At 42.1% G+C, this 22,052-nt stretch overlaps 1 protein-coding gene across 2 annotated transcripts in view; it reads right to left on the minus strand.

Moving 5' to 3' along the window:
• csmd3b (CUB and Sushi multiple domains 3b) overlaps positions 1–22,052 on the minus strand; it is a 278,535-nt gene that overhangs the window by 70,228 nt on the left and 186,255 nt on the right. For both annotated transcript variants that reach the window (XM_084033058.1, XM_084033057.1), the window contains exons 11-18: positions 18,791–18,894; positions 17,626–17,738; positions 7,750–7,932; positions 6,538–6,864; positions 4,953–5,147; positions 3,335–3,473; positions 2,371–2,558; positions 1,797–1,985 (exon numbers count right to left, since the gene is read on the minus strand). In XM_084033058.1, coding sequence (XP_083889184.1) covers positions 1,797–1,985; positions 2,371–2,558; positions 3,335–3,473; positions 4,953–5,147; positions 6,538–6,864; positions 7,750–7,932; positions 17,626–17,738; positions 18,791–18,894 — 1,438 coding nt within the window. The remainder of the gene's footprint in view (positions 1–1,796; positions 1,986–2,370; positions 2,559–3,334; positions 3,474–4,952; positions 5,148–6,537; positions 6,865–7,749; positions 7,933–17,625; positions 17,739–18,790; positions 18,895–22,052) is intronic.

Genomic DNA, 22,052 nt, shown 5'->3' on the forward strand with positions numbered 1-22,052 from the left:
CTCATTCTTTCATTCAGATCTCATTCAAACTTTCTTCTCCACCTCCATCTCTATTCGGAGGCCTTTCTAGCCGTTCTTTGACATTCAAGAAAGGCTGAGCAAGTCATTTGAATCACGCTTTGATTTCATTTAAATCCACGTAATTGCTAAAGGAATCATCCGGCTTGGAGTGAAATCTGATTCATTGTGGTCATTCTTTCAATATCAATATTACATGAACTACTTTAGTATGAAATCTAGTCATATTTCTGCCTGGCTGATGGGATAATGTTCCATTTTCGGCTACCTTTAATGCTGCCTTTCTTGAATTCATTGTTCAGTCATTGTCAATCACCGTGCTCGGCCATTTCTTACCGACCACGGCAGCAAATATGTCCCGTATTTGTATGGATACATGCAGTGTAAACATGAGTCTGATGGCATTCAGCCCACAGATTCCAGCCAACGTGTTTGATGTTCATATGCTCAAACTGCCTCCTTGGAGGAATCCACTGTCAGTCCCGGGAGCTGTGCAATTCAAATGCAGTTAACAAGCGAATGAGCCAACAAGTCCAACCAAGCAAGCTGACAAAAAACTGATGCAGCACCTCCATGATTGGAGAGAGAGAGAGAGATCCCCTCCTCCCCTCTGCTACTTTTGTGCCCCCCCCCCACTCCTTGATTTGAGAGCGAAGAGAGAGGAGGTGACAGCCAACACAGGCTCTCGTCAACCTTACCACAAACCTTCCTGTGTTCACGGTTCACACCGGAGAGGAGGCGACAGGCGGCACGTGGTTCAAACACACACACACACACACACACACACACACACACACACACACACACACACACACACACACACACACACACACACACACACACACACACACACACACACACACACACACACACACACACACACACTGCACGTGCCTACAGATCTCTAATCTTCTCTTCAAATCATCCCCTATCAGCCACAGCAGCCTTCACTGTAAATTGCCCCTGCATACAACCGTGTGTGTGTGTGTGTGTGTGTGTGTGTGTGTGTGTGTGAGATTCAACCAGTGGTTTTGTCGCAGAACAACATGCTCTATGTGACTCAGCTCCTTATATGGGGATGTTGGGCTCCACTGCTGATCTTTTTTTCACGCCTCAACTTCTCCCTGTTCCTTTTTTTTAATGGATAAACTAAATAATCTATTTTTGTCTAAAAGAAAGAAGAAGTTAAGTCTCTAAAACATTCTTACCCTTCATCTTTAAGAAACACTTAGGAATGCATTATTTAGTAAAAGGGAATGCCAGTTTTGAGAACTGGCTATTTCTACGCAGAACAGAGTTCTTTTGTACTACAAACACCAGCGGACGATCATTAGTGAGACTGTGATGGAGATGTGACCACGTCTCCTGCAGTGCACACTGGGAAGTCTGCCTCTGCACCAACATCTAGATCAAATGTTGTGTTGGATTTCACACATTGGTGATGAGGATAACAGGCTGGGTAATAGCTCTCGGGTTTTTATTACATCTGATAATAGATAATAGAGAGCTGGGGATGATGGGGTAATTCTGGGTGTCAGGTTAGTGTGAGGTATTAACATATATTGTCTAAAAAGGTAGTCTGGGGGGGTACGTCATGTTAATTTGTCAATGTAAATTTTAGCATTTCATTAACAAATTAAACACGGCATCTAATGATCATGAAAGCTGGCTACAGGAGGGAGTGTTTTTTATGTATTTGATCCAAGCTACAACAAAAGCAGGCATAATGTAGAGCAAGGAATCCTTATGTTATATTATGTTATGTTTCAGGTATTTACCGTCGCATGTAGGTAAAGGGTGGCTCCACCAGTGGTTCTTCTCGCACACTAGCGGCTCCTCGTGGCTGAGTCTGTAGCCCGGATCGCAACCAAACGACACCGTGGACCCGATGGAGAAATCCTGCCCGTAGCGAATACCGTTGACGGGGATGCCAGGGTCCAGGCAAGAGTAGCTGTCCACTGTAACACCTGGAAAATAACAACAAAAAAAAAGGCTTGGATGTCTAAATTCATGTGCATAAATGACGTCAACTAGACTTCTACCTGCAGTTTTGCTGATCTGCATTTTCTAAAACTCGCAGATGGTTTGAATCTCCTCGTGAAGCACCAAGCTGTGCCATCGAGGTGGTTTGCTTCCCGCAGGTGAATGACCTGCATGTTAGGGCAGCTGGTGAATCTGTGTCTGGTGGGTCACCAGTGTAATGATGCTGTCCTGACATCATGCACATCTGTTATGTATGAAGTGCATGTGTATTAGTGTTTTCTGTAGGAGACTTAACATTCTGTCTATCTCTATGAATCCCTGTCCACATGTGTTGAATGCATAAATATGCTGAATTTGCTTTTGACTTACTTTCATACAGTATTTTGAAGCCGGCATTTGATCGGCTGTTATCGGTGGTGAACAGCAGATAAAGAAAGTTGCTGCTGCTGAACAGGAACTGGGGCACCTGGGTACCATTTAAGGAGCCAACCAGAGGAGACAGAAGGTTTGGTCCATCGTGGATCTCCAGGAAGTCATAACCCAGCTCTGTCTGGAACCTGTGAGACGACATCAGAATATCACAGTGCTGAGAAACGTTTTTCAAAGTGACACTAGAATAAAAGCCTTCACATGTTGTATCAAAAAAGGCAACACTACTGGGACCAAGACTGTGAAAAAAAAAAGTCAAGGCTTATGTTCTTCACTCACTAGTGTTGCATCAGTTTGATCAGTTTGAAGCATTTTAGCACTTGCGAGCAAGCTTGTCTAGGCGATATGAAGATATTGCTCTTGTGTTGTTTCTTTGAGGATCTTGAATTGAAGGTTCACAGCATCACTTCCAGGCTAATTTTCTAACTGAACCCTACATTCCCATTGTTTCTGTTTGTCTAACTGACTATTGGGAACATCAGTTTTGCAGAGGTGGAAAGGAGGACTACTTTTACTTTTACTCCCTACATTTTAAATCAATATCTGTACTTTCTTCTCCTAACATTTTCCAAAAAATGCGTGTTACTTTAGTTGGATAGTTGAAATAAAATTGAAACAGAGTTAAAATGTATTTTACTACAATGAGCATATACACCTTTTCTTCTAGTCTCATTTTTAATCACTGGTTCACAGCTCAGAGAGCACATGATAGGAACCAAAATATTACCCATCCTTCCTGATCAATATACAACTCCCATTATGAATAATACAACCTATAAAATCTAAGAGATCATTATTATATCCGATGAACCTGCACTGTTCTGTCCGTTCAGGGCTGTAATAGTCTTCAGATATGCATAAAACAATACATCAGTTCAGCATCAAAGAAGATTGTGCCACCCACCTGTCAAATGTGATTTTGATGGAGCGTCCGGGTTCTGATTCAATCACCCACTCACAGCTGAGGGAGTCTTTATAGTAACCGGGCCACCCGGGAGACAGAATCACTCCAGTCGGGGCTGAATAGTGGCCTCCACATGGGGCTGGAGGTGGAGAGACGGGGGGAGACATAGGGGACACAAAAGGATTGGTGAAGACCACATCCAAGCTAATGTGTGAGACCTGACACTACACAGATGTGGCAGGAGTGAGTCGGGATCTGACTTTCTTTATTCAGTCACCATTCTGTTCTGACAGTTGGTTTCCTGTGATTCAACAATTCAACAGTAAACCATGATGTCCAGTTAAATTTGGATAACTAGCTTTAGTTCTATTGGTCTAATCAAAGTGCAACCAGACAATTATATCTATAATATCTCTAGCCATGTGAACTTACCAACCCCTTTTACATGTGGAGCATAGACAGAGCAAAATTAATATTAATTTCAATTGATCCATGATGATGAATCTGACATTTACTCTCCTTTTAGCTCTGTTTTTGTCAGCTCCACCAGCTAGTCACTTCCTTAGAATTAGAATATTTAGAATATTTATCAGAAATTAGAATATTTATCAGAACTGAGTACGAGGTTACGTTAGCCAGGAGCGATTCTGTTCCAGTAGTGTTATAAATTTGATCTTGTTTAAAGTATAACAGAGTGACTGAAGTCAATTAGTTCTGGTCTGCAGCCCCTGAATACGAGTGGATCTTCATCCAAGTAGTTAGAACCACACATTAGCTACACAGGATCTGGGGACAATAAATGACCTGGAGCATAATTAACACTCCTTTCTTCTCACAGTCAACACTTCCATCAACAGCAGATTTAATTATATCTGAGTTACAGCTGAAGCGCCAGTACGTTCTTTTGAGCCATCTGTCATCACCAGGTCAAATGTACAGTTATATTGGTCTGTACTCACATATAAGCATTACATTTGATGTTCACGTAATAATGCAGCTTTTCACAATAAACAATTAGATGTTTAAATGGCAACATCATTACTTTTAATGTAAATGGAAGATAAATGACAGCGTTATAGTGTGAAAAGTGATAAAATAATTATATATATATATATATATAAGTATTAAACATAGTTTTACAGCTCTAGAAGTGTGTTTTTCAGCCGTTAAAGATGACCTCTGACCTCTGATTGTACATGATAATATATATATATATATATATATATATATATATATATATATATATATATATATGTCACAATAACCCAGGTTGGCGCTATAAAGTAGAAGACATTTGCAAATTATTCAAACTTAATGGGCGACCCTACATCTTAAATATTAATATATTTCTCATGGACGTCAAATTTGGGTTACATAGCTTTGAAGAAATGTTTTTTCTGGAGTATATGTGTATGCTTATAGCTGTACCTGTGGCAGCAATGTATAAATAGTTCTTTCCCTGGATAGGTTCACTGGTCCCCTCCATATCCTTTTCCTTCTGCCGAGCTGACAGCAGATCAGTTCTACCTCGCGGGTCTTTACACTGTAGTTGATGATATCTCGGATGACGCACCGTTCTCGAGTTAATAGGTTAATCAGCAATCACGTCAATATTTACCTTCACATTTAGGGATGGGCCCGCTCCACATGACTTTTCCTTTTTCCAGCTGACAGGTGATCGTCTCGGATCCCTGGGTTTTGATGAAACCGTCCTCGCAGACCACGGAGATGGAGCTGCCAAGCTGGAAGCTGTCTCCGAAGCGGCGAGCGTTGATGGGAATACCGGGGTCCGGACACTCATTATGTCCAAATGCTGTGGCGGGAAAAGTTACAAGGAGACACAGATATGATGAGGAAGATATTGGAGACACGTGGGGAGGGAGAGACGCACAGAAATGTTATTAAAGACATGCTGCTTGCTGACATATCTGAGGACAAATCATATCCGATGTGATCACGTGATAGAATGATTAAAAATGAAAACGCAGTGAACCGAAGGATGAAAAAGTCAGATATACACAGATACACCGGGAGGAAAACTCGGGGACAAAACACTTTAACATTTTGTCTGTTTGCCGTCAAACCCGCAGTCGGACGAGAAGATCAATATCAATTTCCATTTCTGTTTGTCTGGTATGGCGACGTGTTTAGCCTGAATTAGCTCAACGACTGCAAGCGGGGAGGGCAAACAGTACGCTTGCGCCATCAAAAGTGAACAAATATGCCTTGCAACAAACCCAAAAACGGTCTTATTTACTGTACATGTTAGATCCTGTTGTCTAGCAAGCTGGCGATCAATACATCTGAGAGTCAGCTGGGCTTTGATCAGTTCTAAAGTCTGCACGGCTGACGTCTTTACACTGAAGACAGAGCTTCAGCACTAATGTCTCGGTTTCTATTATGACACGGGTGAAAGATATAAAAGAGGCTGTTTAAAAAAAAGGCAATTTTTTAGAAGGTGTGGCGTCTCTTCTGACAGACGGTTTTCGCTTGCTTGTAGTCTTTATTCTAAGCGAGGCTAAATGCATCCTGGACCTGTCTTTGTACTGGACGCACTGGGAAAAAAAAGATGAAATAATAATCTTCTCATCTGACTATAGATTTGGTAACAAACAAGCCAAAAAAAGTTCCTTTGTTCCTTTCATTGTTAATGTCTTATTTCCTCTTTGATCTGCAACCTACTCCTCTATTCTTAGCTGCTGCATTGACCTCTCGGATCAATGAAGTTTGCCTTTTGTCTTTTCTGGAACAACTCTTTGTGTTGTTAAAGTCTGATCCAACTTTTAGTGATTTAAAAAAAAAAGAAGCATCCATCCATCCAATATGTTAGGGGAAAGATTGCTGTGCAGTTGTAGAGAGGTGATAAGTAACAGTTATTTTATTTTACTGTGGTAGTTGAATTCCAGGTCACAGTATGGATGGAGAAAACACCTCATGTTTAATACAATTGCTAGAGGTCTAGGCTGAAATTCATGCATAAAATGTATAGTCACATGAAAAGTACTGTTTCCTCGCTTAAAAACATAACATAACAACCTTGCTCCTGCATTATTCTGCTGCATGAGAACATAATATGACCCTTAAGAGATCTTCTGTCCCCGCCGTAACCATGTATCAAACCTCAACTTTAACAGTACAATACATCAATTAAGGTATTTTATTTAAATACGGAGTAGAATGAGTTAATTAGAAATATGACATACTGCTGTATGTGATATTAAATCCTCTTCCTGACATGGAGTGATCAGCCTGAAACTCCAGCCTCAGCGTGTTGGTATTGGACGTCAGATGGGACGGACTCTCGGCTCCAGAGAACCTCCCGATAACGCCGGCGTCGTTTGTCTCGCCATCTTTCACGGTGAGGGAATCGTAGGGTGCCTCGAGGTCAAAGTCATTAAATGCCAAGTGGATTCTGGAGCCTGGATCTGATTGGATGAGCCAGACACAGTTCATGTTGTTCCCGTAGCCTTCTGGGTAATCGGGGGAGAGGACGGTTCCTGAGGGAGCTGTAAAGTTGGACATGCAGGGGACTGCGGGAGCAAGAGTGGTGCAGGAGTGCAGAGAGAGAGAGAGAGACAGGCAGACAGACAGACAGACAGAAAGACAGGCAGAGAGAGAGATAGAAGCAGATGGACATGCAAAGACAGATGGATAAACAGACAGACATAGACAGAGACATTTAGAGACAGACAGACAGACAAAGACATTTAGAGACAGACAGACATACAAAGACAGATAAACAGACAGACAGACAGACAGAGACAGATGGAGACAGACAGACATACAATGACAGATAAACAGACAGACAGAGACATTTAGAGACAGACGGACACACAAAGACATTTAGAGACAGACAGACATACAGACAGACAGACAGAGACATTTAGAGACAGACAGACATACAAAGACAGATTAAACAGACAGACAGACAGACAGAGACAGATGGAGACAGACATACAGACATACATACAGAGACATTTAGAGACAGACAGACATACAATGACAGATAAACAGACAGACAGAGACATTTAGAGACAGACGGACACACAACGACAGATAGAGACAGACAGACAGAGACAGATGGAGACAGACAGACAGACAGAGACAGATGGAGACAGACAGACAGACAGATACAGATGGAGACAGACGGACATCCAATGACAGAGAATGAGGAAGAATAAACATTAAGGAGCAGAGAGGAAGGGGAGGGAAAGAGAGGCAGAGAGAGACATTTCCTGTTAAATATTCATCGCCACAGCATCATCGGTCATCATCCACTCCGGGCCATAATAAACTCTGTACCGTCACCATGGTGACAGCTCCGACTGAGTGTTATCAACATCACATGCCATGTCCCCCCCCCCCCTCTGCAGCCTTATCCCTGGGAATAACCTAGACAGGATTCTAATACTCACATATGCAGATGGGGATGTTTGCTGACCACTGATTGTTGTCTTGGCAGGAGATGGTTCTCTCTCCGATCAGCTCAAAGCCAAACTGGCATTCAAACCTCAGGATTCCTCCGTTGGAGAAGCTGTCGCCTTCTCTCACTCCGTAGAGAGGAGTTCCAGGGTCGCCGCAACTCTCTTTGTCGATTTCTGTAAAGACACGGTTTTCAAACGGAGACGTCTGAGTGTTATAGACCTGCATTGTTGTCCAAATAGCATGAAAGCATGCATCAATAAGCCAGATAGTCGCGCTGGGCGACATGTTTGTTCATTAGAGCGAACACTGTTTCTTTGAGTCAGTCCCATATATTTTATGTCCTGCTGTCGTAAATAGTCACAAGAGCAGCAGATCTGTATTCATCGGTACCCGACAAATGCACTATTTACTCTTGCTTGAGTGATGTTTACTAAGAAACTACAGTGCCCAAGTGTTTAAGGCTGTTCGGTTGTCTTTAAAAACTGAAATGTATTTATTTATTGCCCATTCCTAAAACTTTACAGCTTCAGTAGGGTTGAATGGGCTCGGGACTAAGAGTCAGAGACAGGCGAGGGAAGTCACAAAGTACTGAGAGAATGACGAACACATCGCTGGTCTTTGGGAAACGAGAAAAATAAAGATACATATTCAAGATTTATACTGTACAGAAATAACGTCTAAGATGTACAGTAGGCATAATGATGGAAGTGAAAAACAATTAAGAAGCTTAATCATAAAAAGTGGCATCAAGTGTGACAAGATTATTCGCAAATTCTGTACATCTGATATATAGTATAGATGGTTTTCAAACACTGCTAATTGGCAACCATAGCAACCGTATTTGCTGTTTTGCCTCTCATCTTCCCTTTATCATTTAAAGAAAATAAAAGAAAAAGGATATGATCGAATAGATTGCTTGAACATGTAACTCTTTTGCTTAAGAACACTGTCACTGAGGATATGTGGCAGCGATCCCACCCGGCGTCTGGAGTCTAGTTCTAACGGCATGTGTGGTCGCCATGCAGAGTTATCACCCTCAAATACCCAGTGGCCATCTTTCCCCTGCTGTGAAACACCATGTCATGCTGCAAGAGCCCATCATCCATTTTGAACAGAAATACTCAGCCAACTGAGTGGAGTCTTGCTTAAAGACGATTGGCTCTCGGTTGTGCTGCGTCAGGCGAATTCCTCCACGTTCCCGTAGCCTCGAGCGACTTTGCATCCATCTCTTTCCGAGTGCCTCCTTCCCCTGAGTTTGCAAGTAATCACGACGCCTCTTTTTTTCTCCCCACAGCCGGTCGGATCATAAGGTTGCACAGATCCTTCTCTGATTCTATATCAAAGTGCCACAGTGTCACCGTAATTCTCTTTAAAATTTCATGTGCTGGATTTTAGGAAATATACCCTCCATTTCCCCAACCTTCCTCCTTTCTTTATTTCCTCGCTCCCTCTCCTATTTTCTGTATTATTTACAGGAGTGGCCCACGGCAGGAAGCAAAGGTGTGTGCTTTGTCTGTCTCCAAGTATATGTGTGTGTGTGTGTGTGTGTGTGTGTGTGTGCCTGCGTGTTTGTGATGTATTGCATTAATTTCCATCATGACATCGTCTTTATGAGACCCACGGACTCGACCAATCACAAGCAGCCTAACACACGTGCCTGTGCATGAACACACACACACACACACACCCTTGCAGAAGAATAGAAAACAAATTGCTTTGGAGAGAAAACAGGCATACTGTCGGAACATTCCTACATTACTACTCTCTCACGCACACACACACACACACACACACGCACGCACACACACACACGCACACACACACACACACACACACACACACACACACACACACACACACACACACACACACACACACACACACACACACACACACACACACACACACACACACACACACACACAACCAGAGCCACACAGTCACATATCACAGTCTGTTGCTCCCTTGGCATCACAGAACGGCATACATGCATTTCTTTCTCTCCCTCTCTCTCACTCACACACACACACACACACAAGCACACACACACGCACAAATAATCCTATTGTGTTTGTAACAACAGGACTAACAGATTCACAAAGGGGATTAGGCTCCTTCAAGTGTATGTGAGCGGATGTGTATACGTGTGCCATTATGTTTGTGATTGCACACTGAGCCCCCATTCCCTCTACTCTATAATATTCCATCACTCTCACACCAGACGCTCTACGGGAATACATGCGTTCACACAGGAAACGTGTAAACTGCACACCCTAACAAAAGACGTGTAAATCTCCGGGAGAGCGAGGTAATATTTTCCGGAGAGAGGGATAATGAGCCTGAACTTTTTGGCTGCGACACTTTTGTGATCACTGTGAAAAGGATTTTTACGGCGAGGCTGCTTATAGAAATTGAATGCTGAACGTATGCAGAGTCTAATGTTTGCCATACGCTCTCAGCTGCAAGTTCCAGCTGTATTTTCAATACGTGCATCCCTTACCAATGTCTCCGCACCAAAAGGCGCAATAAAGGCGTACAAATAATAACCTGAGATCAGCAAGAGAAAGAGGAATTGCCTGGAAAGTCAAGCCGATTTGCATTGTGAGAAAGAAATTAGAAACGCAGCCCCTCTAATGAGCTCGTGGTTGTCTGAATCTGTGAGTGAGTGGTCCATTTGACTGGTTCCCACTGTAGACATCAGTGAGGACGGTCTGTTGAATGAATCTCATTTATGGCTTTTTTTGTTCTGCCTCTCAGGTTCCACACCAGGCCACTGGGGGGCTTTTGAGGTTTGATTTGATCGGAGATGAGCACGAGAAAGACAATCCTGCTCTCATTAAAACACGCGCTTTTATTTACTCAATGGTCTAAATATCCCTTGCTCTCAGTAAATTGGACTTCAGGATCACGGATAATAACTGGGCTGTCTTCTTTGATGTGGACACATCATGGGACAGAAATACATCACTTGTATTCCGCTGTAGAATCTCCTCAAGCTCAGGCCTCATGAGACCGACTCCGTCTCATGACCCCGTAAGAGGCATCATCAATGAACTTCAGCGTGTGTCTGTTCTCACAAAGCCTTCTTCAATCCATGTCTACAAAGTACAGGGGAGAGAACACGACACCCACAGGCATAAGGCTTTCACTCAGCCCTTCAAAATAAAAGGGAGATGCTTTAGTGTATTTTGTTCCACCAAAAACAAGGGAAAACACAATAAAAGTCTGTCAAGAGGTTAAATCAGCATTTTATACGTCTCTTTTGCTTACACTTGATCCAAAGAGTCTAACGAGCTCTGAACCATCTGGAGCTGCTTCTTGATGATCCTTTCAAATGACTTCATGACCAACGAGCGCCAAAACGGCGGCTCATAGGTTCTCAGGAAGTGCAACTCTGTCAATCCCCGTCTATTTACTGGAAGAGCAGCTTGAAATGACCACTAACAAATATTTTACACAAGCTTGTTGGCCAAATGCATTATATGATTTCACATGTATGGAATATGGGTTTGAGATGATGAATTTTGACTGAAGGACGGATATACAATATATTTCAATATCAGTAACAATGGTGGCTACGAGGACTCAACACCACGAGTCAATAATTCATGACTAGAAAACGAAATGCCTACAGCTTTGTGATTAAGTAAGCCCTGCATGAAGCATGCATGTGTGAACACACACACACTCACACAAAAAGCAGGCGGCTTTTGCTCACTACCCAAATACTAAGGTTATTGACTGTAAAATTGAATCACATTTCTGGTTATGTTGTGTATGAATATTTCATGAATTCATATTTCACTGGGTTTCAGTCGCTCTGAAGGAAATGCTGTTTAGTGCTGTGTGATTAAGAGGGTCCTTCTCAGTATGTGGACTCCAGTGCCTGCAACAGGATTGGGGTCCTGTGGGACCGAACACAAATCACAGGGGTGCCGGAAATGTTTACTGACTGCAGGCGGTCAACGCGGATGGAATTTCCTATGTGAAAATATGAAAAGCTGTTGTTATTGAGCTTAGCCATGCCTCTAAACGCGTTGTTGTGAATGAAAACCACCGCACCATTTCATCTGCAGCTGTGTTTTCTTTGCTCTCTCGTGTGGCCTCCTTTGCTGAACCGCTTCCTCTCTTAATCTCTCCATTTAGAGTCATGTAGTTCGCTTCATGAATGTTGTTAAATGTCAACAACGAGACAACATTTCAACCTTCTTCAACTAATCTACAGTTACATCCAACAGGCAGACACACTTGCAATCACACACAGAACATATGGGGACACACACACACACACACACACACACACACACACACACACACACACACACACACACACACACACACACACACACACAGAACATATGGGAACACACACACACACACACAGCAGATCCATCCAGCTAGGGTTCAACTATGCTGTAAAAATCCACCTCGTCATCTTCCCCTCCTATAAAATACATCACATATTAAAGACTATAAAAAGCAGATGAAAAATCGAAAATGAAATCTCAGAAGGAGCTGACATTATGAAGAGAAAAATATCCCGAACAACGCTGACATGGTAACACGGACTTCCCCTTAAAAGGGCTGCAGCTTCACGTGTCCAACACGGTTGTAGGTTGGCTAATAGCATTCTATGAGATAAACCCTGTAATATCTTGCATGCGGAGCATAAACAAAAAAAAAAACACATTTGTACCACCTAGCCCTCTTTTACAACTGGCTGTGAGGCAGGCACTTGATGTTTATGCTGCACTTTGTAGTCTCCCAGCACAGCATTATATAACACGGGATGATGGGATAATGCCAGAATGATGCACTTAAAAAAGCCGGGGCTTGAGGGAATGACTCATCGCGGGAAACACATTCTCAAAATCACCGCTCACGTGCATTTCTATGGAAGTGAATGAGGGGTGAGCCATTTATTTGTTTGTCATTGAAGGCTCCCATATGGCAAATGCAAGTACTTTTACATGCAGACATGTCTTAGAGGCAGATTTATATATTGTATGAAACATCTTGTTCTGATGGCCCTGATGTCTCGTTATACAAGCTGGATGGAGCGACGGGTGACACATCCAGGGCCACGGTGTGGTTTTTAGTGAGCAGCAGGTGAGCGAGGGCAGATGAGCACCTGTGCCTGTTTCAATTGGCAGGAATCAGCTGCTGCTCCTAAGTGGAACAGAAGGTTTTCTTTCTCCGTGTGAAGTGTTGAAATCCTGTGTCAATCCGAATGGCAGCTGCTGCATTTAAATTATAGAAAGCAATGGTGTTGCTCTAAAAAAAAAAATCCCCACTCCGCGGCGGGGCCCTTAAAGTCTCAAAAGAAGGATGAGCTGCTGATGGAAAACGGCTCAAGTCCCTCAGATATCTCACCAACAATTTGAAAGGACTTTCAAAACAGTCGCTGATTGCAAAGGGGAATAGGAGAAGAGGAGCCGAAGCAGAGCGGTCTGAATATCGCTGCCCCGATGCAGCTACTCGCCTGGCAATAAAACCTCCGACTGAGAATATGAGTGACGAAGTGAATAACACATTACATTATGAGATGGACTTTATTCGGAGAGGTTTATCTGACATCTATCCATCCTAGGAAGTACATTCAGCACATTTCTTCTGCCTGCTCCGTTGCTTGTGAAGTTAAAGCCATTCGGTTTGAATGAGAAGGCATATTCACGCATTTAATGAAGTATTATTTATTCAAGAGGTGCTAAAAAAATGGAATTACAACACTATTCGTATGATATTTCAAGACGTGATGTATTCGGGTTTAAAATGCAAAATTATAGTAAGTAAATTCAAAGGAATATTGTGCATAAATGATGATTTTTACTATGTTTATCACTATTTTATAACTAACCAATAACAATCCATGCAGCGAAATGCTGTTTTTATTATTGTTTAACTCAATGATAAACACATTTAAGGCAAAATTATGCTTTGATAAGTGCTTGAACATAGGTGTTGTATAACTGCACAATCATAAACACACACACACACACACACACACACACACACACACACACACACTGATACATTATGCTCTAAATGACAATGGCACTACTTTATGGACTGCGTAGAAAGATATATAAGCTTATGACAAACCACACTGAAACAGTGCAAATTGTATCAATAATGTCCCTTAGATCTATAGCTGTGACACGCCATCATTCGGGGTGGATGGATAGATTCCCGTAGAGCCACTCTGGACTGCCATGTGTGTGTGTGTGTGTGTGTGTGTGTGTGTTCATCTCAGGGTGTGATTTGTATGCCCTGCGACGGGGAGCAGAGTCAAAGTGTTGTTCGGTTGGTGACCTTGGCTTTAATAATAGATGAATGGTGACAAGAAAAAAGAGAGGGAAAGAGAGAAGCAGGGGGGGGGGGGGGGGGGGGGGGGGGGAGAGACGGACAAGGAGCGAAAGAGGAGTGAAGAGGAAGAAACAACACAAGCCGGACTGGTCAGCTGAAAGGCAACGCGAGGGACACCACCCTTGGGTGTCTGATAAAAGGAAACGTGTGAGAGAGAGAAGCCGGGGAAACCAAACAACAGTGCATTAGAGAGCGACTCACGGGGAAATTGTCATGATTTTGGAGAAGAAGGGAAAGAGGGAACGGGGATGGAGAGACGGCTAATGAGGAAAAATGACAGAGAGAGACAGAGAGAGATGGGAGAGAGTGAAGAGTGAAAGAGGTGAGTGACTTGTTGGTGGAGCTTCGTTGGCTCACTGATGGAAGACCTGTCTGACACACACACACACACACACGCACACACACACGCACACACACGCACACACACAAACACACACACACACACACACACACACACACACACACACACACACACACACACATTGTGTCGTGCATCAGTGACTTTGCAGCAAGGCTAGAGTTACTGATAATATTTATATTTCATAGCCAAGGTCTAGGGGATGTGGCTTTAGGATCTCTCTCTCACACACACACACACACACACACACACACACACACACACACACACACACACACACACACACACACACACACACACACACTCTCTGTATATATATCTTTTCTTTCTCAAAACCACATACGTCTCACACAGCCACCCGCTTATACCACAGCTGCTCACCGTTATAGTAAATCTTGTGGCTGATGGAGCCAGCACTCAGAGAAAAGCACATTTATCTTGAGTATTGATGGAACTATTCATGGTGTCTGGGTCTGGATCTCATGATAACATACATCCGGGGTGAATGCTTTCTTCTTTATTCTTTCTCACTGTGACGTACATGTATGGAAATATAGGAAAGTCAAGGGTATGGAATCTATTTCTATGCTAAAATGTAGGTAAAGAGAGTGGGGGGAGAAAACAGGGGTTTGTATTAGACTTGGAATGATCGACATTGTATGTGTATATGTTTTCGCAATTGAAATATAGAAACAGTTTGTTGTTGTTATGAGTGGACGTATATTGTAACACAAATATGTCTGTGAATAATACTGTTGAATAACGTCTGGGGGATCGAGTGAATAACTACTCACAATATTCTCTGGCATTTGATCATACGGTCTAAATGTTTTCTCCATTGTTAAACGCATACAGAAGATACCTACTGCAGCGAACACAGACAGCTTAATCCCCACAAGTAAAAGGACGTCGGGCCATCATGCTCATACAGTGGAGCATTATTATAAGCATGGAAGCATTTTAATGGTGGTTCTCTCCATTTATTTTTCTATTGATCTCTTTGGGGACATTATTCAGCAGAAATGAATGAGGATGTGTGACGCTATCCCGGAGCTCCGTAGCAGATGGTTTTTGTGATTTTTCAATATGGCTGTACAATTTACGTGTTAATAAAATGCTGAAATATTTAAAAATACACTATAAAACTAATGTAAAAAAAATGTCACTGGCTATTCTTTTAATCCCCATTCAGCCACTGTATTATTTGAACTTAACTTTGAAACTCAAGGAGAAAAAGGCGATCGATATATCAAAACAACGTGTCGTTGTCCCACTACCTTAGAGCTCACTACATTACCAGACTCAGCACTGTGACCTCATTATGACAATAAATCCAGAGAGGATGACACCCAAATGAGGCACACAAAGTTAATTCCTGCAGCGAAGCTCACCTCTCTGTTGTTCATGAACTGTAATCAGTTTCACACCACATCCATCAAATGGGGAACTTTGTAAAGGTTAATATGTTTTGTGTGGCAGGAGCAGAACCGACGGGACAGAAACAGTTTTTAATCGACGTTAAGGTAAAAGGTCGGTTATTGCTGGATAAACATTTATTTTAGACCTTACGAATAAACAAGAACATTAATCTTGAGTTGGAAAACATGCAGGGAAATACACAGGTAGGTGGAATATTGTAATAATTGTTGTAGAATGTATTCTTTAAGTCAGAAGTCTTCAACGTTTTTCAGGCCATGGAACCCTGGGCTGATAGTGACACAGTGGAGGGACCCCTATCACATATCATATATTGTGTTGTTTATTTAACCGGGCCAGTAATGAAGTGTAGTGCAGCCTATAGTGCCATAGAGTGAGATTGTTAGGTCTATTTTAGGGGGGCTGCCCTAAATTGTTCCCAAGTCCCCCCAAATAATTTGGCTTTTAATTTATTTTTCATTTTATTTTTATTTTATTTATATCATGTTTTAAATCTATTTTCAGAATAATCTCAAACTGATGAAAGGGTATACATAGAGTTTTAGGGTTATAGCATCATAGTCTGTAGAACGAATACACTTTAGAAAGAAGCATTTCTGTAAACACCTATCTGTCTTTTTGTTTTAAATTTTTCTGTTTACAGACACTATATCCTCATTTTGCTGGAATAAATACAGAATAAATAGATACAAAATACAGTTATTTGTGTAAAGTTCATATTTATGTTGTCAGATTCCACTGTGACCTTTAAAATCAGTTTATTTTAGTTATTCTAATGTATCCTTCATGACAGAAAAATTACTGAGCAAAATCACAGTCTGATTGAACAGGACAGAACAGTCTACAGGACAGTAATTGGTGTAATTAAATGACATCCTTTAGACCTGCAGCTTATCTAATGGAGAGAGGAATTAGATATGGTAAACCATTTAAGACACATTTACATAATCAGGACCTGTTCTGAGCACTTTAATGTGTCTAAAAGTTAACATCACAGTCACTCTTGTTCAACAGAAGAGAATGGAAGAAGACAATGTTGCTTTTAACTTGTTACTATCTTGACTTCTTCACTTGTTGTGTATTTTTTATAAAGTACTAAGCGCCCCCTGTCTTTAAATCCTAGTGACGTTCCTGGTGCATGTATTAAAGTACTTTGTGATGATGTATGTAAACTAAGCCATTCAAATAATAATTGTTGACAGATTCATATATTTATCGAACATATTTTAATTCTATATTGGCATTTCTATGTCAGAATTTCACAACATAACATTTAACAAATAGGAATATTTAGATTTTAGATTAAAATAGGTTGTATTCATGTTGTATAGTTTTCTTATTTAAATTTTTGGAAGAAAGGTTTGGGATCAAATTTGGGGACCCCTTGCAGTAACTCTGCGGACCCCCTAGGGGTCCCGGACCCCCTGTTGAAGATCGGAACAGATTGAACCAAAGTGAACAGATTGATCCACAAGTTGAAATGTGAAACACAAAGCTCATTTTCCATGAACAAAGTGGTTACAATACACCTAAAATGTATCCCTAAATTATCTTGACTCATTTGCTTTAAAGTTTTCATCATTAATTAAGCAAACTGAATGACTGTGGATGGAACAATCACATGTGCAGGTAACAACAGGCCTCCCCTTGTTTTAGGGTTAGGCTCCTTTCCCCCCTCCCCCACAAACGCGTGCTCGTCTCTTACCCTTATAGTTGATCTTGAATCCTATGGATCCGACGCTCTCATCCGACTGGAGGTGAAGCCACATCTGGTGGGTCATGCTGACTATCAGATCGGGAACAAAGCTACCTGACAGGCTGCGGCACAAAATGCATCGATATCAAAATCATTGTCGCGATAATCACCATCATAAAAGGTATCATTTTCATCACTGCAATCACAGACGTAATCAAATTCTCAAGTGCCGAGAGTGGGAACAAATCGCTGGAGACGGGCGCTTTGATTTGGTTTGCTTTGGTTTTTTCCAGAATGCTGCCTCAGGAGAGTAAAATTGTTCAGAGTACTTTTTCAGGCCGATACCTTTTAAGCATGAAAGTTTTAACAGTGACCGACTCCAACAGTGAACTGAAATCATCCACTTTGTGCCGGCTCTGCATCGGCGCATTTCCACAATTTAGGAACAGTTCATCTTCTTAAGCCGAGCACACAGACTGCTATGATCTGACTCGTCTTGACAAAGGAGACGGAGGATTTGGAGCTAGCTGGCAGCCGACGGCTCACATCGAGAACCAGAATGGAAACGGACAAAATATGGAGGAGAAAACGTTGGCAGAAGTTTTTCATTTGTTCATTTAGATTTTTATGTGGAACATATTAACTGTTTTGATAGACTGACAACAGCGCTGCTGCTCATGACGGCAGCTGGCCATTAAGGAAACATATTGCGTGTTGCACTTGCCACTTTATGACTAAATGAAAATGCAACAAATGCCTGTTAAGGTGGCCCATGTGTAAGTGATTACATTCATCTTTAAGGAGTTTGTCTCGTGACGTGACTTTGGTGAAGCTGTTTTGTAGCCATAACCTGCCTGGTAAAAAAGCAGACTGGTATGGCCAAATTCAACTTCTTAATTTGTTTTACAATGTAATACATAATCTAAGAATGATGGAATGAACATATCTGTGAGTGATAGTTATTTGCCTCTGAAAACTAATTCTATCATAATATAGCATAATGTGAAGAGATGACACAATGTGGAATTACCTCTGATTGAGAGAGGAATAGTGTGGCTAAGTAAAGTTTCTCTACATCTCAAGTGTTTCTCTGAAGCTTTGGCAGTCTGTTTGGTTGACACAAACTAATACTTGAGTGGATTAGAAAAACCTAATGGGATAGTGTAATACTTACACCTGTAGTATAGTTGTAGGGTCTCCCACCTCTCCTCCATCTCCGATGGTCAGAGTGTCATACGCTATCTCCAGGTCAAACTCTTCAAAGTTGATCTGGATGACCTTAAGTTCACACACAAAAAAAACATGCTGGTCAGGTTCCAGTCGCTCGCAGCCAAACCCAGTCCAAATCAATCGGGACCAATATTCAAATGTGGGTAAGTCAGGTCTACTATATCAATAGAACCTGAAAACAGAGAAACGTTACAAACATCAGAACATACTGCACATTATAAATGATAAAGATAATGTTTATTGAAGCCGGTTTAAGAGCCATTAATTGGTACCATGATATTGAAAAATGTTTCTCATAACATAACTTTTGCCTTTGTCTCAACTATATCGCTGAAAAAACAACAGAAAAACCTCATAACATAATTACTAATTAATGGAAGGCATGTTAAAAAAAAAAATATTATGAATGACATGAAATCATATTTGTCCTCGACTGACCGCAACGCTCAACAGCTGTTTTTATCTTTAGGCTTTCAACTATGCAGCCTATGAAAGACACATTCCTCCTCTCGTGGAACTATGCCGGGTGAAACACTGGAAGTCATGAATGCATCAACGTGGTGCGATTTCATTCAGTGTTACAAGAAGAACTCGGAGGAGCCGAGAGGAACGCCTCCCCGCGCTGCACTCGAAGCTGGCGAGAATCAGGGCAGAGCTCAAAACTCTGATCGGGAATTATCAAACCGACACTTTCTGTTTGATCTAAGACCAGAGAGAAACGCATTTGGCAGAGGAGAGAGAAGAAGGGGAGGAGACAGAAAGAGGAGAGGAGATGGAGAGAAGATGGAGCCAGGTGGAAGATGGGGATAAAGGAAGTGGCAAGAAAGAGTAACAAAATGGTGGAGAAGAATGAGCCCATAATGTGATGACCCTCATTTATTTATGTTTCTTCTTACTTCTGAGTGTCGGTTTTTTCATTATCTTTGAGTCGGGGCATCATAGAGATCTTGGACACTTGGGAACATGAGGTGTAAACATCATATTGTCACTATGACGACTGAATGCATGAAGAAAGACGGAACAAATGAAACACAGCGGCCATGTCTTTCCACCCGCCTGCTGTTCCACTGTTTATCTGTTGGCAGCCTTGCCTGATTTGCTTTTGTTCATGGGGTTGTTTTTTTTATTTTATTTCTTTCCTTCACACCAAGACGCTCAGTTAATTGTTCATTTTGCTCGTGGCAGCAGAAGCAGACTTACTTTTTGGACGACGTTACGTGAAATGCAACAACCGATGGAGCCGCGGCGAAATAAAATGAAACGAGCTGGAAAAGCAGCTTCGCCACCATCACGGGATAGGATGGGGGGGGGGAGATGAAGTAGTGATCTGTCCATTGCTCACGATGCTGACTCAGTCTTATCGCCACGTATGGCAGATTGGATTAAAGCGTCACCTACAAACCTGCTAAACTGTCTCTGGCAGACACACACACACACACACACACACACACACACATACACACTTACACAGGCGGGCACGGCTTTGTGAGATTAACGTGTCCGCTGCTGTGATTACATAGGCCCCCGTTTTCACACTTATCACAATATTCCTATAAGGAGAAAGCAGGCTTCCATTACACCAGCCAGCCTGACAATTAATAAGATAAACCGGTTTAAGGGAATAATCATAATTATCGTGATGGTGATGTACTGGTTCCATCCCGTTCCCAATGTTAGTCTTTTGGGCTCATGATTTATCATGATATAAAACCTCTGCACTTACAGAACTTCAGACACTGTTTTACGTGTTATTGTATGAAGCTGCAGTGGTGATGCTGTGCTAGCTGGTATTCATCTAAGTGTCTGAAAAGAGACATTTTGCCTTTTGTAGATTGTTGTCATTTGGATTCAATTGGAACATTTTACAGTTTTACCTCCACACGGAAAGGTAAAAAAAAAAACACTTGGTCTGTGAAATGACAAAAAAAAGAGCTTTGGGGGAAAAAAAACATTCAAAAAATCCAAACAAACCTGCCGATTGGATAAAATGAAAGAGCAGTTACTGAGCGAGCAGCAAATTATGGAAATGGCTAGAAATAATGATAATAATAAACACCGGACCTGTTGACCCAATGATGGAAACTGGAATATCATTCTCCTTGTAAACGTCCTTTACAGAACACCATAATGCCACGTCAGCATTGTTCACACAACATAGAACACAGCTGGGATAAAAGTACATGACAATAGGTTACACACTACATGTTTGTGTGTGTGTGTTTGTCTAATAGTGTGAAGGCTAATGAAGTCAACTTGGAACCTCATTACTGAAAGTGTGTGTGTTAGTGTTCATGTGTGTTCGGTATCTTTCAGTGTGTGTGTGTGTGTGTGTGTGTGTGTGTGTGTGTGTGTGTGTGTGTGTGTGCGCGTGCCCGCGCTGGATGAAATTGAGAACTCTACATATCTCTCCCCTCCTCTAATAGCTTGGTGTTCATGGAAACATCCATCTTTCTCTCTCCCTCCCTCCATCCCCCCATCTTCCCCTCCCTCTAGCTGTCATCCTCTCGGTCTCTCTCGTTCTAATTGGCTGCTGCATTCCTTCTTTCCATTCATCTATGGCTTCTAGCCAATGAGGCGACAGAATTGGATTTCTGCTTGATAAAGCACTTCCTTTGGTTGTTGTGGAGACAATGAGGTGGTGGGGGGGGGGGGGGGGGGGGGATGCCATAATAAGATCTAGGGATACCTTGAAGATACGGTTACTGTAGCAATATCTGATACACCTGGCGAGCGGCGCAGCCACTGATGCAAAGAGGGCCAGACAGGGTCGGGGAATAATAGATTGTCTGTGACAGATTTACAGTAAACCCTCTGCCACCCGCTCCCCTTGAACATGCTTCTGCCTCGATGGTATAAATCGCCCCATTGTGAGAAGACTCAGGCTTCAGCTGATGAAGAGTGATGGCCGGCGACGGTGCAACTTAGTGTTTTTCCCCTTACGTACGTTTCATTGAGTCCACCGGGTGACTCGACCCAACTCAGCAGCAGAAACATGGGAGGAAGGCTTCGTGGGCTAACTTTACTGTTGCTATGCAACTACTGCACTGAAATCACAGTGCTCCTTCACTAAATGTTAAACACGTTTAAACCATAACAACATCTTGTCAAGAAGATGCAGAAGCACGGCGTCTAGATGAATAGTGGGAAGTAAAAGAAACTCAACTGTAACTTTGCCTTCCTACTATGTTTTGGTGTTGCGTCGTTGA

The sequence above is a fragment of the Eutrigla gurnardus genome (genome assembly GCF_963514095.1).
Source record: "Eutrigla gurnardus genome assembly, chromosome: 17".
In the NCBI taxonomy this organism is placed as follows: Eukaryota; Metazoa; Chordata; class Actinopteri; order Perciformes; family Triglidae; genus Eutrigla; species Eutrigla gurnardus.